This window comes from Rhagoletis zephyria, unplaced genomic scaffold (genome assembly GCF_001687245.7).
Source record: "Rhagoletis zephyria isolate East Lansing unplaced genomic scaffold, Rhagoletis_zephyria_1.1 Rzeph_scaffold_00007, whole genome shotgun sequence".
Taxonomy (NCBI): Eukaryota; Metazoa; Arthropoda; class Insecta; order Diptera; family Tephritidae; genus Rhagoletis; species Rhagoletis zephyria.
This window is the reverse complement of record NW_016157091.1, coordinates 358,307-380,406: the sequence shown is the minus strand read 5'-3', so window position 1 is coordinate 380,406 and position 22,100 is coordinate 358,307. Positions and strand designations below refer to the sequence as shown.

At 34.7% G+C, this 22,100-nt stretch overlaps 1 protein-coding gene across 14 annotated transcripts in view; it reads right to left on the bottom strand.

Moving 5' to 3' along the window:
- Positions 1-22,100, bottom strand: part of shot (dystonin-like protein short stop) — an 852,754-nt gene that overhangs the window by 492,388 nt on the left and 338,266 nt on the right. For all 14 annotated transcript variants that reach the window (XM_017608278.1, XM_017607978.1, XM_017608395.1 and 11 more), the window contains 2 exons: positions 13,295-13,925; positions 13,090-13,225 (listed from right to left, as the gene is read on the bottom strand). In XM_017608278.1, coding sequence (XP_017463767.1) covers positions 13,090-13,225; positions 13,295-13,925 — 767 coding nt within the window. The remainder of the gene's footprint in view (positions 1-13,089; positions 13,226-13,294; positions 13,926-22,100) is intronic.

Genomic DNA, 22,100 nt, shown 5'->3' with positions numbered 1-22,100 from the left:
AAATTTCAATATTTCGAAATTTAAGGACGCTAATTTACTTAAAATGTATACACCCCGGCTTATCATGTAGCGGTAGCTTTCGGAAAGGTGGAAAACATATATTTAATACTTGCGCCGGGTATTTAATGTTCGGCTCCGCGCGAACTTAGACTTTCTTACTTGTTTACTTTTATTTTACCATAAACATTATTTTATTTTATTTTATTAAATTTTGTTGTATTATCTTTTTTTGGTTTATGGTATTTCATATAGTTATTTTGTTATTAATAAAATTCTTGGAGTTTAAATTTAATTAAAAAGGCCAGAACTATTTTAATTAAATAACAAAAATTTAAATAATATTTAAAAGAACAAAGAAAGATGTAAAAAAATGTTCCTTGGCAGTGGGATTCGAACCCACGACTTCCCGGCTTGCTAAATCCGCAATCCTGCACTGAGGGAAATAATGCGTAGTAAAAATGAATACTTTATATTTGATTATCGTTTAAAAATGTTCGTTTTTAAAAATAATATTTTCATACAAAATTTATTACGCATATATTTGACTGTTCACATCTGAGTACGTATATGAGTGTACATACGCACCCCAAGCATGCAGAGCGCCGCTCTGAGAGCGGTGACAACACATACATTCATACATAGTACATGCTTATCCGTACAAATCGCGTGCTGTGGTGTTGATGCAAGAATCGCATCCTCTATTTCCCTCAATCGTGGTGTTGATGGATATTCAACATTTGAAAGTAAATTTATATGCCGGGGTGTAGCTGAGTGCGCAAATATGCTTGCTTGATATCCGGAGATGGTCGGTTTCGAATTCCACTGCAGGCAACATGCAAATTAAATTTTTTTTTAGTTTTTGTCTTGATTATTCACTTCACGGATGCTTTTTCAGTACGAACGCGGTCATTTTAATATGCGCGTAATTGAATTGAATATTTACCAATATACAGTACTTTCGTTGACGTTTATAGTGAGATCAATTACGTTTTTATTTGATTTTAATATTTTTTCCCCTCAGTGTACAGCGGACACAGGGTGAACTAATTAAAGTACTCATATTTCTATATATTGCCGGGTAAATTTTTTCTCTTCATTTGGATAGCACTTTCTCTCTCATCTTAACAAAAAGCTGTTTCTAAGATGTCTATGATTAACACAACTTAAAACTCTATTCTAAACTTCAAACTGTATTTTAACAAGAATGAGTTTTAACTTGCGACTATAACTATCGGCCAATGTCTTCGGTTTATGTCGCTCTTGTAAAACCGCCAATTTAAGCCATATAACGTTTTCAAATTGGAGATTATCAGCATAAACTTTCTTTGCCAGTATTCTCCACACAATTTCCATTGGATTGAGGTCACGAGAGCACAAGGGTCCGAATATTGTTGGTTTCGCCAGAAGTTAACAGCAAAATGTTCAGATCCCGTTGGTCGTCAAACAATTTGAAGGGTCTAAAACGTTTGCTAGCACCTCGAGTATGGTGAAATGATCACGGCTCCGCGTCTTTTGCTACATCCTTAAGCTGCTCGAAAATATTTCGTTAGCAAAAGCATGGCAATTAACAGAATTCTCCAAGTTGTTAAAATGGTTATTTCACCTTAAAATTCACTATTAAGAAGTTGGCTTAGGTTATCTTTTCAGACGAAAAGAAACTCAATTTGGATGGTACAAATGTATTGAATGGATAATAGAACGATTTTTTTTTTACCGGCGGAACTTCGGTCGCGAAAAAAAGATTGTGTAGGGTGCAATAACATCACATTGTACTCTTGAGTTGCAATTCTGCTCAAATAAAATGAGCAGTCTCAAACTAGTTACTGAGTGCAATGAAAGACATTAGGAGGCAAAATGCTGCTTGGAAACCAGCAATAGTCGTACCCTTGAGCTCTCGTGACCTCAATCCAATGGAAAATGTGTGGAGAACACTGGAAAAGAAAGTTTATGCTGACAATCGCCAATTTGCAAACGTTATATGGCTTAAATTGGCGATTTCGCAAGAGTGGCATAAACTGGATGTTGCTTACCGAAGACATTGGCCCATAGTCATAGAGCAAGTTGAAACTCATTCTTGTTAAAATACAGTTTTAAGTTTAGAATGATTTTTAAGTTGTGTCAATCATAGACATCTTAGAAACAGCTTTTTGTTAAGATGGGAGAGAACAGTGCTATCCATATGAAGAGAAAAAATTTACCCGGCAATCTATAGAAATATGAGTACTTTAATTAGTTCACCCTGTGCCCGCTGCTGGATTGCGGACTTAGCAAGCCGGGAAGTCGTGGGTTTTGTTATTTAATTATAGTTATTGTGGCCTTTTTAATTAAAGTTAAACCCCAAAAAATTTTATTAATAACGAAATAATTATATGAAATACCATAAACAAAAAAGGNAATATGAGTACTTTAATTAGTTCACCCTGTGCCCGCTGCTGGATTGCGGACTTAGCAAGCCGGGAAGTCGTGGGTTTTGTTATTTAATTATAGTTATTGTGGCCTTTTTAATTAAAGTTAAACCCCAAAAAATTTTATTAATAACGAAATAATTATATGAAATACCATAAACAAAAAAGGTAATAAAACAAAATTTAATAAAATAAAATAAAATGTTTATGTTAAAATAAAAATACAAAATAAAAAGCAAATTTGGAATCGCTCGGACTGGGGACCGAACCTGGGTGCTATTGTGTTTACTACTGCAGCAACAAAACAAAACTTAGAACCTTACTTTACCATTTTAAAACCGCATTCTCCTCATTTTAAAGTTAAAATACTGTTTTTGCCATAAAATGCATTTTAAGTTGACTATGAAAAAGTTAAAATGGTGATTACAATAAAACGCAATTTTAATCGTTAAAACCTTTTTCTAACTTCTCTATACTACGGGCCATTATGTCGAAGTATGAGGAAGCATATATTTCAGTTAATAAGTCAATGGAGCACAAATAGAGTATTAGAAGGACATATTTGCATGTTTTACTCATTTTATTGGGATTTATTTTTTTGGAGTTATAATTTTGAAACATGTAATTTTTAAATTTTTTTAATTCTTTTAAATAAGGTTATGCTTATAAAAAAATCAACCACTTTATTTTAACCCTTAATCGCACTCCCTAAGTCCACGGGACTCAACACAAACTTTAAAGCCTTAAAACAAACCCAGATTTTCACACTCGGCACCGAACGTTCGTGTACCTTCGTACAGTGTGGCGAAGAACTCAGGATATATCAGACGTTAGCGAGCAACTTATGTAAAGCTTAGATTTGGTTAAGTGTGAGTCCTAAGGACTCATGATGGGGTTTTGTGCTCCATAAATTTTATCAAAGCTTTAATTATTATTTTACATTTTCTATCAGTATTCTTTGAATATGGCGTCCAAATGTAGATGATGTTAGAGTGTTAACCCCATAAGTGACTCTGCAGAAAATGTAATAAGTAAAAGGCTCGAAGAAGATGAAAATGGAAGTGATTTACAAGCCGATCTCTCGGATTGCGCAGGACTTTTTCGTGATTGTGTTTCTGAGGTATATTCCGACGATGTGGATGCCGATTTTATACCAAGTGACCATAGCACCGCCACAGAATGCTCCGATAGTGATAACCAATACGGGAAGCTTACATTTTCTGTGTTTGTAAAATACCGTTTTTGTCTTACATGTACCAGAAATGTATATGGGGAGAGAGCTTCAGGGCAGTGACTTTACCTCCTGCACGTTTCGTTATTTTGTACGATGAGTAAAAATTTTAATTTTTAATTCTGATCACCTACATATGTTATGTTTAAGAGGTTTCGTTTTTTATTTTTTCCATTTTCTTTCATTAGACTTAAAGTCTTAATTGTTTAGCTTTTTCTCCACGTTATCAGGGAAATGACAATAAAAATGTGTTTCACTTGAGTTTTATTAATTCTTTGATTATTTTCTGCTGAAAGAGGTTAAAATCTGCCTTTAAGTGGAAAGAAATAATTTAAATAATTAATACCTTTTGTATTTTTTGAGATTAAGAAATGTGAGTCCTGAGGACTCAGGGTGGTGGTTTAACAAATTTTTGTTAGGGGGTGCGATTAAGGGTTAAGAGAGCTCTTACCATGCAAAAGTCATAGAAGAAAGTTTTTACCTATCTTGATTGTGACGGCTGTTTCAAAGACTTTTGTACTGGATTTATAATTATGCAACGGAGTGTATGTTCGGGTATAATTTCTTTGTATGGGAACCGATTTTGATAATTCTTCTTGTGTTTGGGTTAGACCAGTCCCAAAATGGTTTTGTAGTTAATTTTTAATTTATTTTAGATATCGACAATGATAATGGTACTGATAATAACGCCAATTATACTTATACGATGATTATCGATATTGATAATGGGAATAGTGATACCTATCACTAAAAAAGTAAATTAAAAAATTATTTCTAAAACAAAGAACCAACTTCAAAAAATAAAGTGAAAGTGAAGAAAAAAGCAAACAATATATTTTTTTAACTTATAAAATTAGTTAATTTCTTACATACAACTATATTTGAAGTCGGACGGGGCAACTACATCATCGATTTGCACCATGAGTTGCATTTGTACATCTCGCTCCGTAAATCGGATATGCAGTGTACCGACCTGGTCCTCTGGAGTTTTCCTCAATATTAAAAAAAAAAGTACAAAGAAAAACAAAAAAAAATGCTAATTTATTTTTGTTTTGCCCAATCAATTATGCGAACGATTGGTGATAAATCTGATCGTGTATGTATCCAAAGATAGGTTCTTGGGCCCCCGCTTTCCTTTCACTGTAGTCAGATATAAGAACTTAATTTAGTTTAAAAGGTAATTATTTACTTTTTTGTTCACTTATATTTTGTAGATATAACTACGGTGACCAGATTTATATGGGCAAAGATCGGTACATTTCTAAAGCATCGAATCCGAACATACAATTTTGTTTTTAGACTAAAAACATATACAATCTTTTAATAGTCCGGTGAATTTAGACATTCGAGGTTACAAAAATTTCCACCCAGCTGAAAATTGGTAGGACTGTTCAAACCACAATCATAAATGAAATCTAAAAAGTCCTCATCGATCCGATACCTGGAAAAAAGTGGCTCGGAGTCAAAGGTCACAAAAACGGGTTTTTCGCGATTTCCAGCAAAACGGTAAGTTTATCATAAAATTAGTTTAGACAAAAATTTTAGACCAGATAATTATCTATAACAAATGTCTAAATACTTTTTGTCCTAAGAGCCACCGTTTCCGAGATATAACGATTTAAAAAGTTGGAAGTTCGGGTGTATGTGGCGTATGAGTAATACGCTTTACTGCTCGTATTTCATACAAAAAATCTTTGCGCATTTTCATTTGACCACTCATATTTCGTATTTATCCATCGATTTTCTTCATCAGTAAGTTGAGTAACTTTAGTACAAATTTTTGGCACAGAACCTGTTATTTTTTAAATTTTTCCTCTGTTAAAGTTTGATTTTTTTCATTAAAAAATAAAAAAAGCTGGAATGATTAATTAATTTGCCAGAAACTATAAGCTCTATCGGATGTATATACGGTTTATGGAGAATTTCAAATATCTCGAAAACGTATCCATAAAAAAAAATTAACTCGATTTTCGGAATCACCGAGCAATTCTACGTAGGAGAATTCTACGTCTGGAGAACAAAAACCAAAATAAAATTTGTGATCCAGTGTTATCTTTAAAAAATGTCTAAATACTTTTTTCCCTAAGAGCCACCGTTTCCGAGATATAACGATTCAAAAAGTTGGAAGAGTTGTAATCGGCATAATGTAATATAAGTACAACAAAGGTGGCGTGGAAACGTGTGCATATTATGACCATTACAACTCTTCCAACTTTTTGAATCGTTATATCTCGGAAACTGTGGCTCTTAGGACAAAAAGTATTTTGACATTTGTTATAGATAATTATCTGATCTACAATTTTTGTCTAAATTTATTTTATGATAAACTTACCGTTTTGCTGAAAATAGCGAAAACCCCGTTTTTGTGATCTTTGACTCCGATTAACTTTTTTTTCAGGTATCGCATCGATGAGGACTTTCTTGATTTCATTTATGATGGTGTTTTGAAAAATCCTACCAATTTTCATCTGGGTGGGAATTTTTGTAATTTCACTCCTATTTTTGGTCTAATTTGACCGGACTATAATACAGTTTTATTTAAAACAAAACAAAGAGAAAATCCTTGAAAAATTATCCAAAATATATATACACACAAATGTATATACATACGGTGGCGAGAATTTAAATAGGGTAAAGACCCTTTGGCAATTTTTGGCACTTTGCTTTGTTTAAAAATGTTTATTATTTATGAAAATATAACTTACCATTAAAAAAACATGCAAATCAATATTTCAAACTCTGTAGAATATTTAAAACAAGTAGGAAAGTCTAAGTTCGGGTGGAGCCGAGCATTAATTACCCGGCGCAAGTATTAAATATATGTTTTTTCACCTTTCCGAAAGCTACCGCTAGATGGTAAGCCGGGGGTATAGTATATAAATTAGCGTCCTTAAATTTCGAAATATTGCAGTTTCAAGCATTTCTGAAATTTACCGTTATATGAAAAGTGGCCGTAATTTTAGTGCGATTTCAATAATTTTCAACGTTTTGCTTTTATGTGGCAAGCACAATAAAAATACCGAGTTTGGTACAAATTGGTAGAACGGTTAACGATATACATATATGTGATCATAAGTGGGCGGTGCCACGCCCATTTTCCAAAATTTTACCATAAACGTATTTCTTGGTAAAGAATTGTTGCAAGCATCAATTTGGAATAAATTAGCTTTAATATTTATTGATTTATCGAAGATTTTGTATTTCTCTAAATTACCGTTATATGGGATGTGGGCGTGGTTATTGTCCGATTTTAAAAATTTTCGGCCATTTCGTATGCTGTACCAAGGCCAACAACTGTGCCAAGTTTGGAGGAAATTAGTGCATCGGTTACCAAGATACACACATGTAACCATAAGTGGGCGTGGCTACGCCCATTTTCCAAAAATTTATAATATTCTTATTTTTCGTCTGAAAATTATTGTAAATATCAATTTTGAGTGAATTATCTTCAGTAGTTACTAAAATATCGCAGTTTTCGTATTTCTGGAAATTACCGTTATATGGGAAGTGGGCGTGGTTACAGCCCGATTTCGCCCATTTTCAATACCAGCCTACCTTGGATTAGCGGAAACCTACATACCAAATTTCGTTATCGTGTACACGGACGGACGGACAGACGGACGGACAGACAGACATGGCTTAATCGATTTCTCTATTCATTCTGAACATTTATGCATACATTTGTCTATATCTATCTCGATTCGTTTTGGCTGTTACAAACAACCGTTATGTGAACAAAATGAATATACCCCTGTGCACAAGTGCGCTCGGTATAAAATCGACGAATTTTAACAATTTTTATTTTTATATATAATATTTTATTTTAGTATAATAAAGTACACATTTGAAGTAGCTTGGACTTACCGTTGATTTTTGGTAATTTTTTGTTCGCGCATTTTCATCCATACAAAGTAATCCCTCGTCACTTAAATTTGCACCTTGAATCGAATGGCCTACAAAACTGCATACTCAGAATGCTTCGTAGAAATCTAATTAAAAGCTCAAAATTTTGATGAAACTTCGTCGAATTTTGAGAGTTTGGTTTTTGTTTGTTTGAAATTTTGACTTACATAGTCTTTCACTTTCATAAAAAATAATAAACATTAAATAATCAAAAGGGGAATAATCAAAGAATGCTAAAATATCTTTTCCCTATTGATATTTTCGCCAATGTATCTGCAGCTTTTATTTTTCATATCCATGATTTTTTAAGGGAATTAGTATTATTTTTTATAATTTCACTAAAATCAAGTTAAAATTGTTTCATTAAAAAAAGTGACAAATCATTACAAAAACCTAAAAAAACAACGGTGATAGGGATGACAGACTGCAATATAGCGACAGTTTGACAGAATAAAACATAACCAAAGATCACAGAAAATAAGGACTATGCTATGTTAAGCTATGTTTATGGCTCCCTTAAATTCTATGTCGCTTGTGATAACGAAAGTGCAGCCATGTTTGTGCAAAAATTATTTTTGGGCTACAGTACAAGTATACTCTTATTAAATTAATAAAGAAAACACTGATAAATCGGTACAAATATGAAAAATCGGGACACTTATACATACGTCCCGACTTTTAAAAAAATATTCAGCGGGACAAGTTTCTAGAAATCGGTACTATACCGCCAAAATCGGTACTAAGTGTAAACCGCACAACACTACAAAAATTTAAATGCTAATTAAAATTTCTCATTAACGAACATTCAAAAAAACGACACTCAAAGCATAACGAAATATAGGAAATAAAAAGAAAACAAGTTGAAGTTTAAAGGTTTGGTTCTCATGAGAGCAGTGTCAAAATTGCTTCTACCTGTATTTATGTATGTACCTTGATTTCAAGATTGAACTTTTTGATCGAAAAAAAAAACAAAGTGAAAAAAGCGTTAAGCCAATGACCATCACATGTCAAATAAGCATATACATAGTAGAAAACTTACATGTCGTATACGTATTCCACTTTGTTTAATACAATTCCAATTTCTATAAAGAATTGCTCGCTGATTCCGAAAATCAACTTAATTTTTTATTCTATGGATAAGTTTTCAAGATATTTTCAATTTACCGTTATTTAGCTTAAAACAAAAACGTATATTTTACGAACCAATTTAACAATCTTAATATTACATAAAAATGAAAGCTAACAAAATTCTACATGGACCGTATATACATCACATTTCGATAGGTCGACAGTTTCTGACAAATTAAATAATCATTCCAGATTTTGTTTTTTATGGAAATATGAAAACAATACACTTTTACAGCAGAGAAATTTATAAAATAACAGGTTCTGACTCAAATTTTTGCCTTTCTGATAAAACCTGTTCTGTTACGAAAAAATCAAGTTACTAATGAAGAAAACCGATGGATAAATAAAGAAGTAATGCGCAAAGATTTTTTGTATGAAATATGAGCATAAAAGCGTGCTTCTTAGGTCTACATGGCGTATCAGTATTTATTATTTGCTAAAATTTCACATATGTACGAAATACCTGTACGCATGCTGAAACTAGAAATCTTATTTAATGGCTTTGACAGTTGTTATCCCAACTTTGAAATTTTCACATTAATGATAAAGTGAGCCACTTCGTTGAAATAAATTTTTCACCGAATATTCATGATAAGGCTGATAATAAAAATCTACCGACGTATTGATAAGCTTCTCCGTTTTTTTGAATACGGTTAAAAGGAAATTTAGTATCCTCCGTATTTTATATAATTATTTTGTTGTTGTTGTTGTTGTAGCGGCTACAACAACCCCGTCCAGATCGGTTGATATCTCAGTCGTTGTCGTCAAGCTCCACTACCGGCAGCCCTAGGAAGCGTGCAGCTTCTATCGGGTCGGTCCACAAGGACAAAGCCGTTAGGGTTGTCGGGTTTTCCGGGCATGCGAAGAGATGTTTCGAGTCATGTGGGGTCTCTCCGCATGCCGGACAAACATTTGGCACATCGTCATTCAATCTACTCAGGTAGGAGTTTAAACTGCTGCAGTAGCCAGAGCGGAGTTGGAGTATTGTCGTCCGTANGGACAAGGCCGTTAGGGTTGTCGGGTTTTCCGGGCATGCGAAGAGATGTTTCGAGTCATGTGGGGTCTCTCCGCATGCCGGACAAACATTTGGCACATCGTCATTCAATCTACTCAGGTAGGAGTTTAAACTGCTGCAGTAGCCAGAGCGGAGTTGGAGTATTGTCGTCCGTATCTCCGGAGGCAGATGAAGCTCCGTCTCGTCTATGTCCGGTGGTGGTATGCCTAGAACGGCATTCACAGGTCTAGAGTCTACATAACTCGAGACTGACTCCCTGTGAATGCCGTTCAGGGCCAGTCGGTAAGCTGACGGGTCCAGAGGATGCTTGATGAACCTCTGGACTTCGTCCGTCAGTTCATATAGATGCCTCCTGACGTGCCTAGGCGAGGGCTCCTCTGCAAGCAGCTGTCTGTTTGGGTGGCCACTTCTGTGGCTCCCGATCAGGAACTGCTTGCAGAGCATTATGTTGTGCTCCTTTATGGTGATGTTCGGGCGACATCAGGAGGCATCCTGTCGCTGTCCTGAGTGCGGTGTTCTGTACAGTCTGTAGCTTCGTCCACTGCGTGCTACTAGTCCCCGGCGACCACAGTGGCCTTGCGTAGTTCAAAACCGGCCGGCCTATTGCCTTGTATGTTGCCAGCAACGTTTCTTTGTCTTTGCCCCAAGTACTGCCGGCTAGCGACTTGAGGACCTTGTTGCGGCTCTGTACTTTATTGACAATAGCGGTTGCGTGCGCAGAGAAGGAGAGCAGGCTGTCGAAAATTACTCCGAGTATTTTGGGATTATTCACCGTCGGAATTGGTGTGTCATCGACGTGAATTCCCAGCGGTAGCCTGACATCCTTCGTCCAGGTTGTGAACAGGGTCGCGGAGGATTTCATAAGGGAGAGGGCTAGACACTTTGCAGTGAAGAAGCGAGAAAGTTCGGAGAGATACCCGTTTACTTTCAAACACATGTCATCAATTCCATTCCCAGTCGCCATGATCGAGCAGTCGTCGGCGCAAGAGACAATCTAATGCAATTATGTAACTTTAACGCTTTATTTGAGCGGTAAGGGGCAATAATTGATATGTCGCCTCCACAAAATTCTTTAAACAATTTTTTTCGAACCATGTTGAGTATGTTAATTAGCGACAGCGAGCATAAGTTATTTTCGCTAGTTTAAATCATTTTTTTTCACATGCAATTTCTGTTAAAAATTTCGAGTGCTCTTTCAACAGCGCTGCTTTTAATACAATCAATTGTGCTCTGATTTGTTGAAAACGCTTTAGTGAACACAAAGTTTATAATACAATTCGAAATATGCAGTTTTACGTAACGAGTTGCTCGTTCACGGTTGTCTCGATTTGGACCCGGTTATAGGAATTGGCTAGTGCCAGTGCCGTTTACAATGAATCATAGTGCACTATAGGTAAAATGAGCCCATTTTGTGGCCAAAGCTCTCATATCAAAATACATCATTAGGCAACTCTATTAAGGATTTTGTAAAATAGACACATGAGGCCTGACAAATCGAAAATTATTTTTGATTTGTAACGGAAAATCACAAAGGTATACAGGCATGTTCTGCAGATCGTACGATTTAAAATCGGTGCGATTTGTAAAGTATTGTTCTATATTTTTAATCAAAGTATTAAATGTTTCAAATGGAAACTGCTAGAAACACATCATTTACGTTATGTCCATCGATTTAGCGCCAAATTTTTCCCTCTTTAATATAAATCCTCCGAAATAGATTTTGTAAATCGCAACGGTTTGAAATCGTACGATTTGCAGAACATGCCTGATAGGCTCTTGAACTTGCAGTAAGTGAATTATTTAAAAAATCTGTGGTATTTTGTGTCCCCATAAAAACAATCATTCGATACTTATTTTCACAAGTGGAAAAGAGTATCCATATGGCGAAGGGTGGCAACGGTAAGAAAAAAGATTCGTGTTAAATATTTTCCTCTGACTGCTAAACGATTGAAGAAAATCTAAATTCCTTGAACAAGTTAATTTGAGAGAGAAAAATACATAAATCTCATATATTATAGTGAATCTAAACGATTTCCACTAAAATGCATTACATAAAACCATTACAGATAGTTACGTACATCGATTCCCAAGACAAATTCAATAATTTCATTTGCATATATGTGCAGGTGTTGATCCATTTCTTCTTTTTTGTAGACGTGTACCATGTTAAAAATGAGATCTTATTTAAAGTATGGCACGCAGAGCGCACAACAAAAGCAAACAAACGCTCCCTATTTAACCATTTACTTGAAAATATGGGAGACACAAATATTTCGGATAGCTACAAAGACCTTTTGAATAAAAGTTCTAAGAATATTGCCAAAAACATCAACTCAAAGTAGTTTAGGCCACTGAAAACAAAAAAGCATATTTTGTAAAGAAAATAAGTTAATTACTTTTTCTATAAATGAAGCCTTGGCCTTTTTACTAGAAAATGGTTTTACGAAACAGCAGTACGTTAATATAAGGAAGTAGAAGAAGGAAAGTAAAATGAGAAACAGCAACATATATCCTTCATACAGAGACGTTGCTATTGCAAAAGGTAAATGTAGACTTCACGGTATAATAGTTTCGGAAAAATGTGTGGAAGTGCCTTTGAAAAACTTGCTGAACGGTTGCAAAGTGAGGTCGTAGAAAGTCTTATGAAGAAATACAATGATCCTATACTGAAAGCAGATCTAATACTATGCTATGGGTTTGATAGTTCGAGTGGTCATGCGAATTATAAGTGAATTTGAAGATGAAAATTATGTTAGTTACGTATACGCGAATATGCTAAATAACTTCCAATTAGAAACTGGAGAATGAGAACCTCGTACATTTGTTATGCACATTAATAATAATAATAATTTGGCGCTTACACATATGTTATGTGTTTGGCCGAGCTTCTCCTCCACACATGCAACACATAAAATAAAGCATTATTAAGTTTTTATTAGCTAATTTTGGGATTTTTAACGTTGTTGTAATGCACTTCTCTTATAATACTTTCTTCGTTAATGCTTATTATTAAAGTATTTTGGAATACAAAATATATATAAGTTTAATAAAACAATAATCGTGGCTGCGGTAAATTTTTGAAGTTGTCAATATTTCCACCACTCTTTGCTTCTAAGCTTCAATAAGCATTGCATTTTTTATGGTTTTAAGGTTTTGGCCAAAAAAAGTTGTAATTTTACCCATAGTGCAGCGATGTAACCTTGTATTCCAATTTATTACTAGTGGCACTATTATACTTTAAGAGTTTTTCTGAATACGTATTCCTAAATTAATAAGTAATCGATTTAATCATTTAAAAACTACATATCTTATAATTTATGGTTGCCCCCATGGACGAATCAACAGAAAATATATATTGGGTTACAATATTTTACCTTATACATGTTATGCTCTTTGTGCATACTCACATCTAATTCATATGCTGCTGTAGCTGTTGGAAGAGCAGATAATTTTTCAGTGTGACCATCTATCCACGATTCTTCCACTTGAACGCTTGATTGCAGATTTTTCATCAAACCGTTTACAGTTTCGCATGACCGCATCCTTGAAAGAAATTTTTGTTTTAAATATTGTGATAAATTGACAGCAACAGTATTTTTTATTTATATCTACCTCTCAGCTATTGTATTACAAATAGTAACCCAGCGAGTATTTAATCGGCCTACATTCGTGTGAAGAATTTTTAAGTCACCTAAAACCTTGGTTGGGACACCCATTCGTCCTAGTTGGTCGGCTGCGTCGTTCATTTTATCTATTTTCGGTTGAAAAAGCGTAGTTTGCTCTTGAATATCAGTTAACTGGTTATAAACCTCTTGCAGTCCTTCGTGAGTTGAAGGTAAAACCATGTGATTTGCCAATTTACTTTCAACGTCAGAAATGAAATTTTCATTTTCTTCTAATCCCATCAATGAAGTTTCTAATAATTTCAAACGATCTCTATGTAAATCGCTTTGCGTATGTAACTCATTCCATAGCTCTACCAAATTATCCAGACTCTTTTTCAAAGCAGGCGTTTTTAGTGGTATATTTCGGAAACTATTTTGGACATGTTGAATTTCGGGATCAAGTTGTCTTAAGCGACGTTCATAATCTATGTGGATTTCTTTGGCATGCTCCAATGAATCTATGTCACGAGGCAAAGGTGCTAATATTATTTTGTCTAGCTCACGAGCCATATCCTCCAACTTCGATTTGATGTTTATACATTCTTCCGTGAAGACTCGGCTTGCTTGTTTACTTTCCTCTGAAAAAGTTCAAATTATAAGATAGCGGATGATGGAAGTTTAAACTATAAGCAAATTTAACTAAACCTCTATATTTTTTACTAATGAAGAACTGTCTCATAATGAATTCTCGAAAGCAGATATGTACGGGAGTATATTGCATCCGCATATACGTACGCAACGTATTAATATACTGAAAATTTTTAAGCAAATAACGTCGTTATTTTCGAACTTCACTGCTAATATCTGGGAAAAGTAGCACTACAAATTTATTTGACGGACAATGTAGTTGTTTATTAACTGCTAATTGAAAGTCAATGTATTGCATACATAACTGGTTATACGCCTACATTTAATCAATTGATTTCTCGTCATTCTGAACTTCATTTTATATACCCGAACGCACTTGTCCACAAGGGTATAATAACTTTGTTCGCAAAGCAGAAGGTAATGTTTGCAATCATATATTATCAATAAATGATATTATTTTAAATTTGTGAAAATGGGTGTGGCACAGCCCATTTATGACTACATACGTGTATCTAGGTAACTGTTTTATCAATTTCTACGAGACTGGGTACAATTATTGCTCATTATAGAAAAAAGTTATATTTAGCAAGGTGTCATTTTTTAGTATTTTTCAAAATTGTCGTAAACATTCAAAACGGTTGAGTGGCAGTTCGAAAACGCCCTATCTCAGAAAACTTTCAAAAATGCCCTATTTCGGAATTTGATTGAAAAACGCCCCTATCTCAGAAAACTTTTCAAGAACGCACAGTGGCAGAAATCACGAAAAAACTGGTCATATATAGTAAAAATTAATCTAGAGCAGAGGTTCCCAAACTTGCTTTCAAAACTTTACTGGGCATGAATCACGTATGACGACAATCGTCTGGACGATACCGTGCTGAGATTTTCTTGTTTCATGAAAACTAAAAATTGTTCGATCGTTTGTGCTATATCGTCCACTCAATTCCAATTTTGCTTTACGTAACAGTAACAGTACCACGTAACAGCAAAATAAATGCATGAATCAGTGTTTTGACGACATCGTTTTGTCAGTATCGTTTGAACGACAAACGTTTCAAAGTTACATGATTCATGCCCTGGTTTCGGTGGACCTCGTGCTGCCTTTTCTAACATATTCCCAAAGCTCATAAAAAATGTGAAGATTAGATCTAACGATAAAAATTAGCATAGTGCGAGTTCCAAACTAAATTCGGAGTGGCAAAAATAAAAACAAAAAATATTTTCTTTCGTTCTATTTATTAAAATAATGTGACTAAACACTTGCAGGTTTAAAAAAAAAGTGCTCGTAAAGCCCTCAAAATACTATCTCGCCCTGAGGAGTTATATTTTTAAGAGCACTCCATAAACTCTTCACATGTTCGGATCGCTCCTGAATTTACATGTGGCGCATTTGTAAAATAGTTTAGTTGTGTTGATGGCATCAATTTTACTTTTGTCGCTCCGAGTTTTAAGGTGATGCGTAAAATATTCGTCACTCACATTTTTAAAACACAAAACTTGAACCAAAAGCTTGTTACGCCAAACTTTAAATTCAGAAACTGGCAAAAGAGAAAGGCTGAATGTAAAAAAATTCAAATGCTCCACCGTCTCATCCTCTTCAAGGCAGGATGGGCAAATGGAGTTGTCATTTTCCACTTGAAGTGACCAGTCAGCAGTCCAACAAGTTGTCTGCAATCCCGTCTTCTCAGTGAGAGCAAAAAACTAGATAGACCTCATGGTACAATAATTACAGGTATTGTCTTCCCAGAGAGCGCATATTCCGATCAGCCTTATTTGAAAAACATCATTGTTGCCCACACTAAAAGGTTTACTACTAGGAAAAAGGGATATTTCCATACCCCATATACCATATATGTGCACGTATTTTTTTTACACAAACCTTCTTGCAGAGGACTTATTTAATTGGCAAAAACCGAAAAAAAATTTAATTAGTAAATAAATTCAAAATTTGTATGGCTCACTTCATTTCAAACGTTTTTTCTTTTGTTTTGAAAAATTATAAAAATTAAACTGAGCGAAAACCAAAAGCAAAGCAAACTAAAAGTAAAATAGTCAACATTGAAAGGTGTCAAAATGAAAATAAGGGAGCGGAAATTTCGATGTGAAGCAAAGCTCTCTGGGAAGACAGTACCTGTAATTATTGTACCATAGATAGACCTTCTGATAGTGAAGGTAACATGAGATTTTCCCACCTACATCCCCTTGATTGCTCTCAGTCATTGCTGAGCGAAGTTTTCACCCAGTTTCTGATGGTGGCTTCGGTGGTCGAAGTGAGGAGTGCTATAACTGGTTGCGGATCGAGGAATGCCTGGTCTGAGCCAACTGTGACCAAATGGTCAGATGTCTCATTGCCAGGCACTTCCGAGGGACCTGGCACCCAACATAACTTAGTCGTGACTTGCATTGTCAAACTAGTTTGAAAGTACTTAGATAGAGGGCTTGCCAATGCCTTAAGTTCAGCTTGGCTGTCACTGCAGACACGTAAACTCCTTCTCCTCCACTTTTTTCCACGTAGTCTATGGCTTAGGGATTGTAAATATTTCAGCTGGAAGACCGAAGCATATTCCGTAAGAGAAAAGTGAAGTTTATCCCCATTAACTTCGAAAAAGATCCGAGATCTTGGCCCAGAGTCAGTATGTGAGTTCGGGTTTAGTGCTAGAATTAAACCAGCATCCCCCTCAGGGAACTCAGGATTATAGACACAAGCAATTTCTGCCTCGTCTCACTCAGTATTATACCAACATCCGTTTCTTTTTAGTCTGCAGGTGGCCTTTAAGGCTTCCCCACGTATGAAGATACAAAGTGACGGTAAGTGCAGCAGTGCGTCAAGACCACTCAAAAAAATTAAAGTTAAATAAATAGGCTGTCAATGGTTGCTTGCTTTTGTTCTTTATATATATTTTATATTTTTTTAACGCCACCGTAGACGCCCGTCGAGTCTCCCGTGGACCACTTTGGGAATCACTGATCTAGACGCTTCAAATTGGGAACACAAGCTTCTTTAGTGAATATTAGTATAAAGTGTTAATATAAACAAAATTCGGAATTTTTTTGTAAATTCAAAGTGTTATATTTGGGAAGCCCTAGCAAAGAAACAAAAGATGATAGTATCTTCCACTTAGACTCAAATTAAAGCTAGAACTCCAAAATACTGTCCCTGAAAATACCTTCCCTGCATCTTGGCCCAAAGGTCACTTATAGTCATTTATTGAACAGCAAAAACTAATTTTAACAAAATTTACTCCCAATATTTTTTTATTGTTCAATGTTTGCTACCATCGATGTTTTCGATGTTTTAAGGCAAAACATCGATATAACATCGATTGCCGTTAAAAAATAGGGCGTTTAAAGGCAAAACTAAGATGGTACTTAAAGTTAGTTGTAGCGATTTTGACAGATATCCCAAAAATAATTACGGCAAAAAGCCGCAAGTAGATTTAAGTATGAACTCACTTTTGACTATGAATACGCCCGAATAAGTTTTTGCAAATAAAATAAATCAAACGGCCTTTTGTGGAGCTATTTCCTTCCATGAAAATAATATATATGCATTCGGATCATAAATACGGGTTTTTCAAACATCTCTAAACTTGCGCCACCTAGTGGATTAATTTGTGTCTCATGTTACACTGTCATCGGGTTTTGCGCTAAGTTGAAAGTTTCGAGTCTCTAGCTCATCGTGAAGTTGGTTCGGATTGATAGCAAAATTCCAGGAGATATATGTATCTAAGTGAAGTTAAATAAATGCTTGTAAAAACGTAAAATTTTTCTTCACTGGGATTTACATAAAACTATTAAAAAGAGAACGACGGCCGCTGTAGTGTAGTGGTTAGCAGTGCGCGCTTCCACTCTGCAGTGCCTGGGTTCAAGCCCTGGTCATAGCAACATCGCACGAAAAAATATAGAAAAAAAGGTTTTTCTTCTTTACAGCGGTCGCCCCTCGGCAGACAATGACAAACCTCCGAGTGTATTTCTGCCATTAAATCCAAATCCAAAATGGACCAAATTTGATCCATTTCTTTTCGTTTGGTCCATTGGTCCAATTCTTTTTAAAATGGTCCATTTCACAAGTCTTTGGTTAGGTTATTGTCACCCTTTCAATTCATGCAATAGTTTCGCGTTTTCAATTTTTTGTATCCCTATGTTGAATATCGTCATCGTCAGTAAAAGTGACGATATGGCCATCGTCAGCCATGTTACTGTTGCGCTGACGATCGTCGACGATAACGATGACGATATTCGGCATAGGGCCGATTGGCAACACCTGCTAAAAGTGTGAACTCGCCTTGCCACTGATCTTCGAATACGGCGTGGCTAATCATCTGTCAAAGCACGCTTCAAAAAATATCGCGGTTTCTTGCTAATTTCAATTGCTCGGTGACCAATATTAAAGGGGCTGGCAAAAATATGGAAAGGTAGCAAAACTTTAGTCATAGCATTTAGCACATGAAAATAATATTCCATTTCAATCGAAAAGATATTAAACATCTTGAAATTATTACACCACATAAAGCTCTTTCTGATACTGATGTATCAATTTCGCAAATTGAGGCTGAGTGAAGGTAACTTCAAAAACTGTACCAATATAGAACGTTTTTGGAATCAAGTAAGTTTGATTAAAAATGGATTGGGTGATTGGGTGAAGCGGCCTTTGGAGAATTGTGTGATTTAGTTCATAACATTTTTAGTCTGCCGCACAGTTCCGCATCAGCTGACCACAAATTTTATGATTTAGCATTAATAAAAACGAAATTAAGAAACAAATTGTAATTGAAAACTTTAAATGAAATAATGTTAATAATATACAATTGTAATGCACTTTTCTTGATAAGGAGGAATAAACTCCACTCAATTTCCCGATGTAATAAAAATTGGTATATTTTTTACCATTTGGTCCATTTTTTGGTCCGAAAAATAAATTGGAAATGGCAACCGTGGTGAGAACATCAAGGCGCACGCCCCAAATCGCAGGAGAAGCTCGGCCAAACCTTAACATATGTGTAAGCGCCAATCTATTATTATTATTATCTATATCTACATATATAATACGCGAAGGCATTTTTAGTGCAGCATAAAAGATCTGCACCGTTCGTTCGATTTTCAAACATGGGGTGTCAAATTAAAGCGCTTGGCCTGTAATGTGCAAACTGGTTTTATTTTTTCGAAAGGAGTTGCCACCTGTTAAATAATTAAACTCAAGTTATTGACTAATCAATGCCCTCAGATCCGCACCATCCGTTCGATTGTCAAAAATGAGGTACCAAATTAAAGGCCATAGGGTGTGGATGTTCAAGAAGCTTTTACCTTTTCGAAAAAAGTTGCCACCTGTTAGGATATTAAGCTCAAATTAATTAAAAAGTTAAATCAGTTATTAAATATGGGTATCAATCGAAATGGTTTTGAAAAGGCCTTATAACTTAACTACGTATATGAGGGTTGCCACATGTTAAGAAATTTAATACAATTTTAATTAAAGGAATTTGGTAAGTGAATAAGGTATCGCTATATGGGTGTCATACAAAAGAGGTTTAAGAAGAAGAGTGAGAAGTCTAATTAAACTATTTTATACCCAAGTTATATGAAATATTAACGATGGATGTCAAATGAAAGAGCTTCAAGAAATACTTAATTTCACAATTTAGAACTTTTTTGATGTGTTTGAGGGTGGCCACAGTTTAAAGGGCTAAACTAAAATTATTTAGTAAGTTAAATGAATTACTAACCGATGGTTATGAATAGAAATGGGACTAAAATTCTATATTTAGGAGGGTTGCCACATGTTTAAAAAATAAATTTCCACTTAATTCATCAGTTACTTGAAATATTTATAACAATGTCAGACGAAAAATATTTAAGGAGATTTTAGTTCGAAAATAATTTAAGGGGGTTGCCGCCTGTTTTGAAAGTGGTATTTCGTTTATTTATACATAAGTTACATGAAAATTTAAAATATGGTTATCAAAAGAACGAGTGTTAAGAAATCTTTAAATTGAACATTTGGTTTTTTTGTTTTGTTGAAAAAATTAAGCTTCTATTATTTAATAAGTTAAATGGATTGTCAAAAGATGGGTATCAATCAAAATGGTTTGAAAATAATTTATTTTTAAACTGTATTTAGGAGAGTTGCCATGTGCTTAAAAAAATTAAATTCAACTTAATTTATCAGTTAATTGAAATATGTATAACAAGGCCAGGCGAAAGATTTTAGTTTCAAAATACTTTTAGAGGGGTTGAAAAGTCGAATTTGTTTTACTTATACGAAAGATACATAAATAAAATATCGAAATATTAGTGTCAAACGAAAGAATTTTAAGGAAACTATAGGCTGATAATATTTTTAACTAGAATTTCCATTATGAGAAGTCAAATTAAAGAACTGGGATTCCACATGGATGTGCACAGGTTTTATTTTTTAAGTTACAGGGACATTTGAAATATGATGAAATGAAAACCGACACCATGCGAGACCTTTCATCACTGAGAAATGGTTTATACTAATCATTAGGAATATTTTTAGAGGTTTCTGAGAATAGGGTTTCACCTGTTTAAAAAATGTAATTAAATGTTGGCGTTTTGCCGCCATGCGGGCTGAGTAGCTATTATTATTATTATTATATTAAAACTTAGACCAGCCATGCCCGGCGCCCACAGTGTGCTTTTTGAACACTCCATTCGACTTAATCGTCGACAGAAGTAACATTTTGATATGACGCGAAATGGTTTTGAAAGCTAATGTAATTCCCTTTCACGAAAAACTATTGGCATTGAGCCACAATTACTCTTTGACCTTGATGTTAACCCCTGAATATGAACAATGCATTATATATTGCATGCAGCGATGCATCCTTGACACAATATTATATCACTCGAACAACAAGTAAGTTGTAGTGCTATTCAAACCTTTAATTTGAGTCAAAGTAGAAGTCTCTTTGAGAACCAAATTATAACGATTCTGAAGTTCAACATCGAAATTTCATTCGAAATTTTTGCGCAGAGTAAAAAATCGTACAGCAGATTTGAAGTTTGGTTTAAAATTGTTATAACTTGGCTCTCAGAGGTCCTAAAAATTTTTCCATGCCACAAATTAAAGATCTTGAATAGCACTACACCGTACTTGTTATTCGAGTGATATAAAATTGTGAAAAGGATTCATAGCTGCAAGCAAATAAAAAAGAATGCAGAAAATATTTTAATTATTATTATTTTATTTACATTAGCTTTCAAAACCATTTACTTTCATATCAAAATGTTGCTTGCGTCGAAGCGCTACGATTATTCACATGGAGGGTTCAAACAGCACACTGTGCGCCGGCAGAACTCTATAAGCAAATGCAAAATTTCTAGGGGTTCGTCGTCTTACGCGTGGTTATTATCTATATTCGACCATTTTCAATACCAACCTACCTTGGAGAAAGGGAAACTAACATTATAAATTTTTACTCGAGTTATTATGTGCACAGACGGACGAACAGCCTAACATGGATTAATCGATTTCTGTTTTCATTATGAGCGATTTGGTATAGATGTGTATATATCGTAGCCTCGCGAGGCTAACTAGCTGCCTGGCACTGGTCTATATCTATATCGATTTTTTTACTGTTACAAACAGGGTTTGAAAATATTGATATATGAACGTTCGCGTACATACATTTATGATTTTATACGCGAACGTGAAGGCATCAAATATTCTCTATTGATTCTCCTTCACGAACGAGAAACTTAAAACAAGTCCAGATCATTCGGGTTCGCGAATGTTAGGTAGAAAAAATTTTCGCTGTTGTTCGTACGCGTATGTATTGGTAGACCAAACAGCGCGCGTTAATACCCTGTAGGGAAAACACGAACTAGTGAACCAGATTTCTAGTTCAGTACTAGTTCTTTTTTGCCAAAAACGAACCAGTCCGATAGTAACAAGTTCTGCACCAGTCCAAAAGCAGTGAAATGTGGTACTTTCACTAAACTATTCTATTTTAAATTTTAAAAGCAGGGAAGGTAATCATTATGAGTAAAATAATTTAAATCAGTATTTAATCATTATTTTATGAATTATTATTGAGTTTTATTTTCTCAAACGTTAAAGTTACTAAAAGCCATTTAGTGAAAGGAGTTATTCAAACTCTAATGAAAATTACTAACAATTTGTACTAATTTACTTCGTTTTTAAA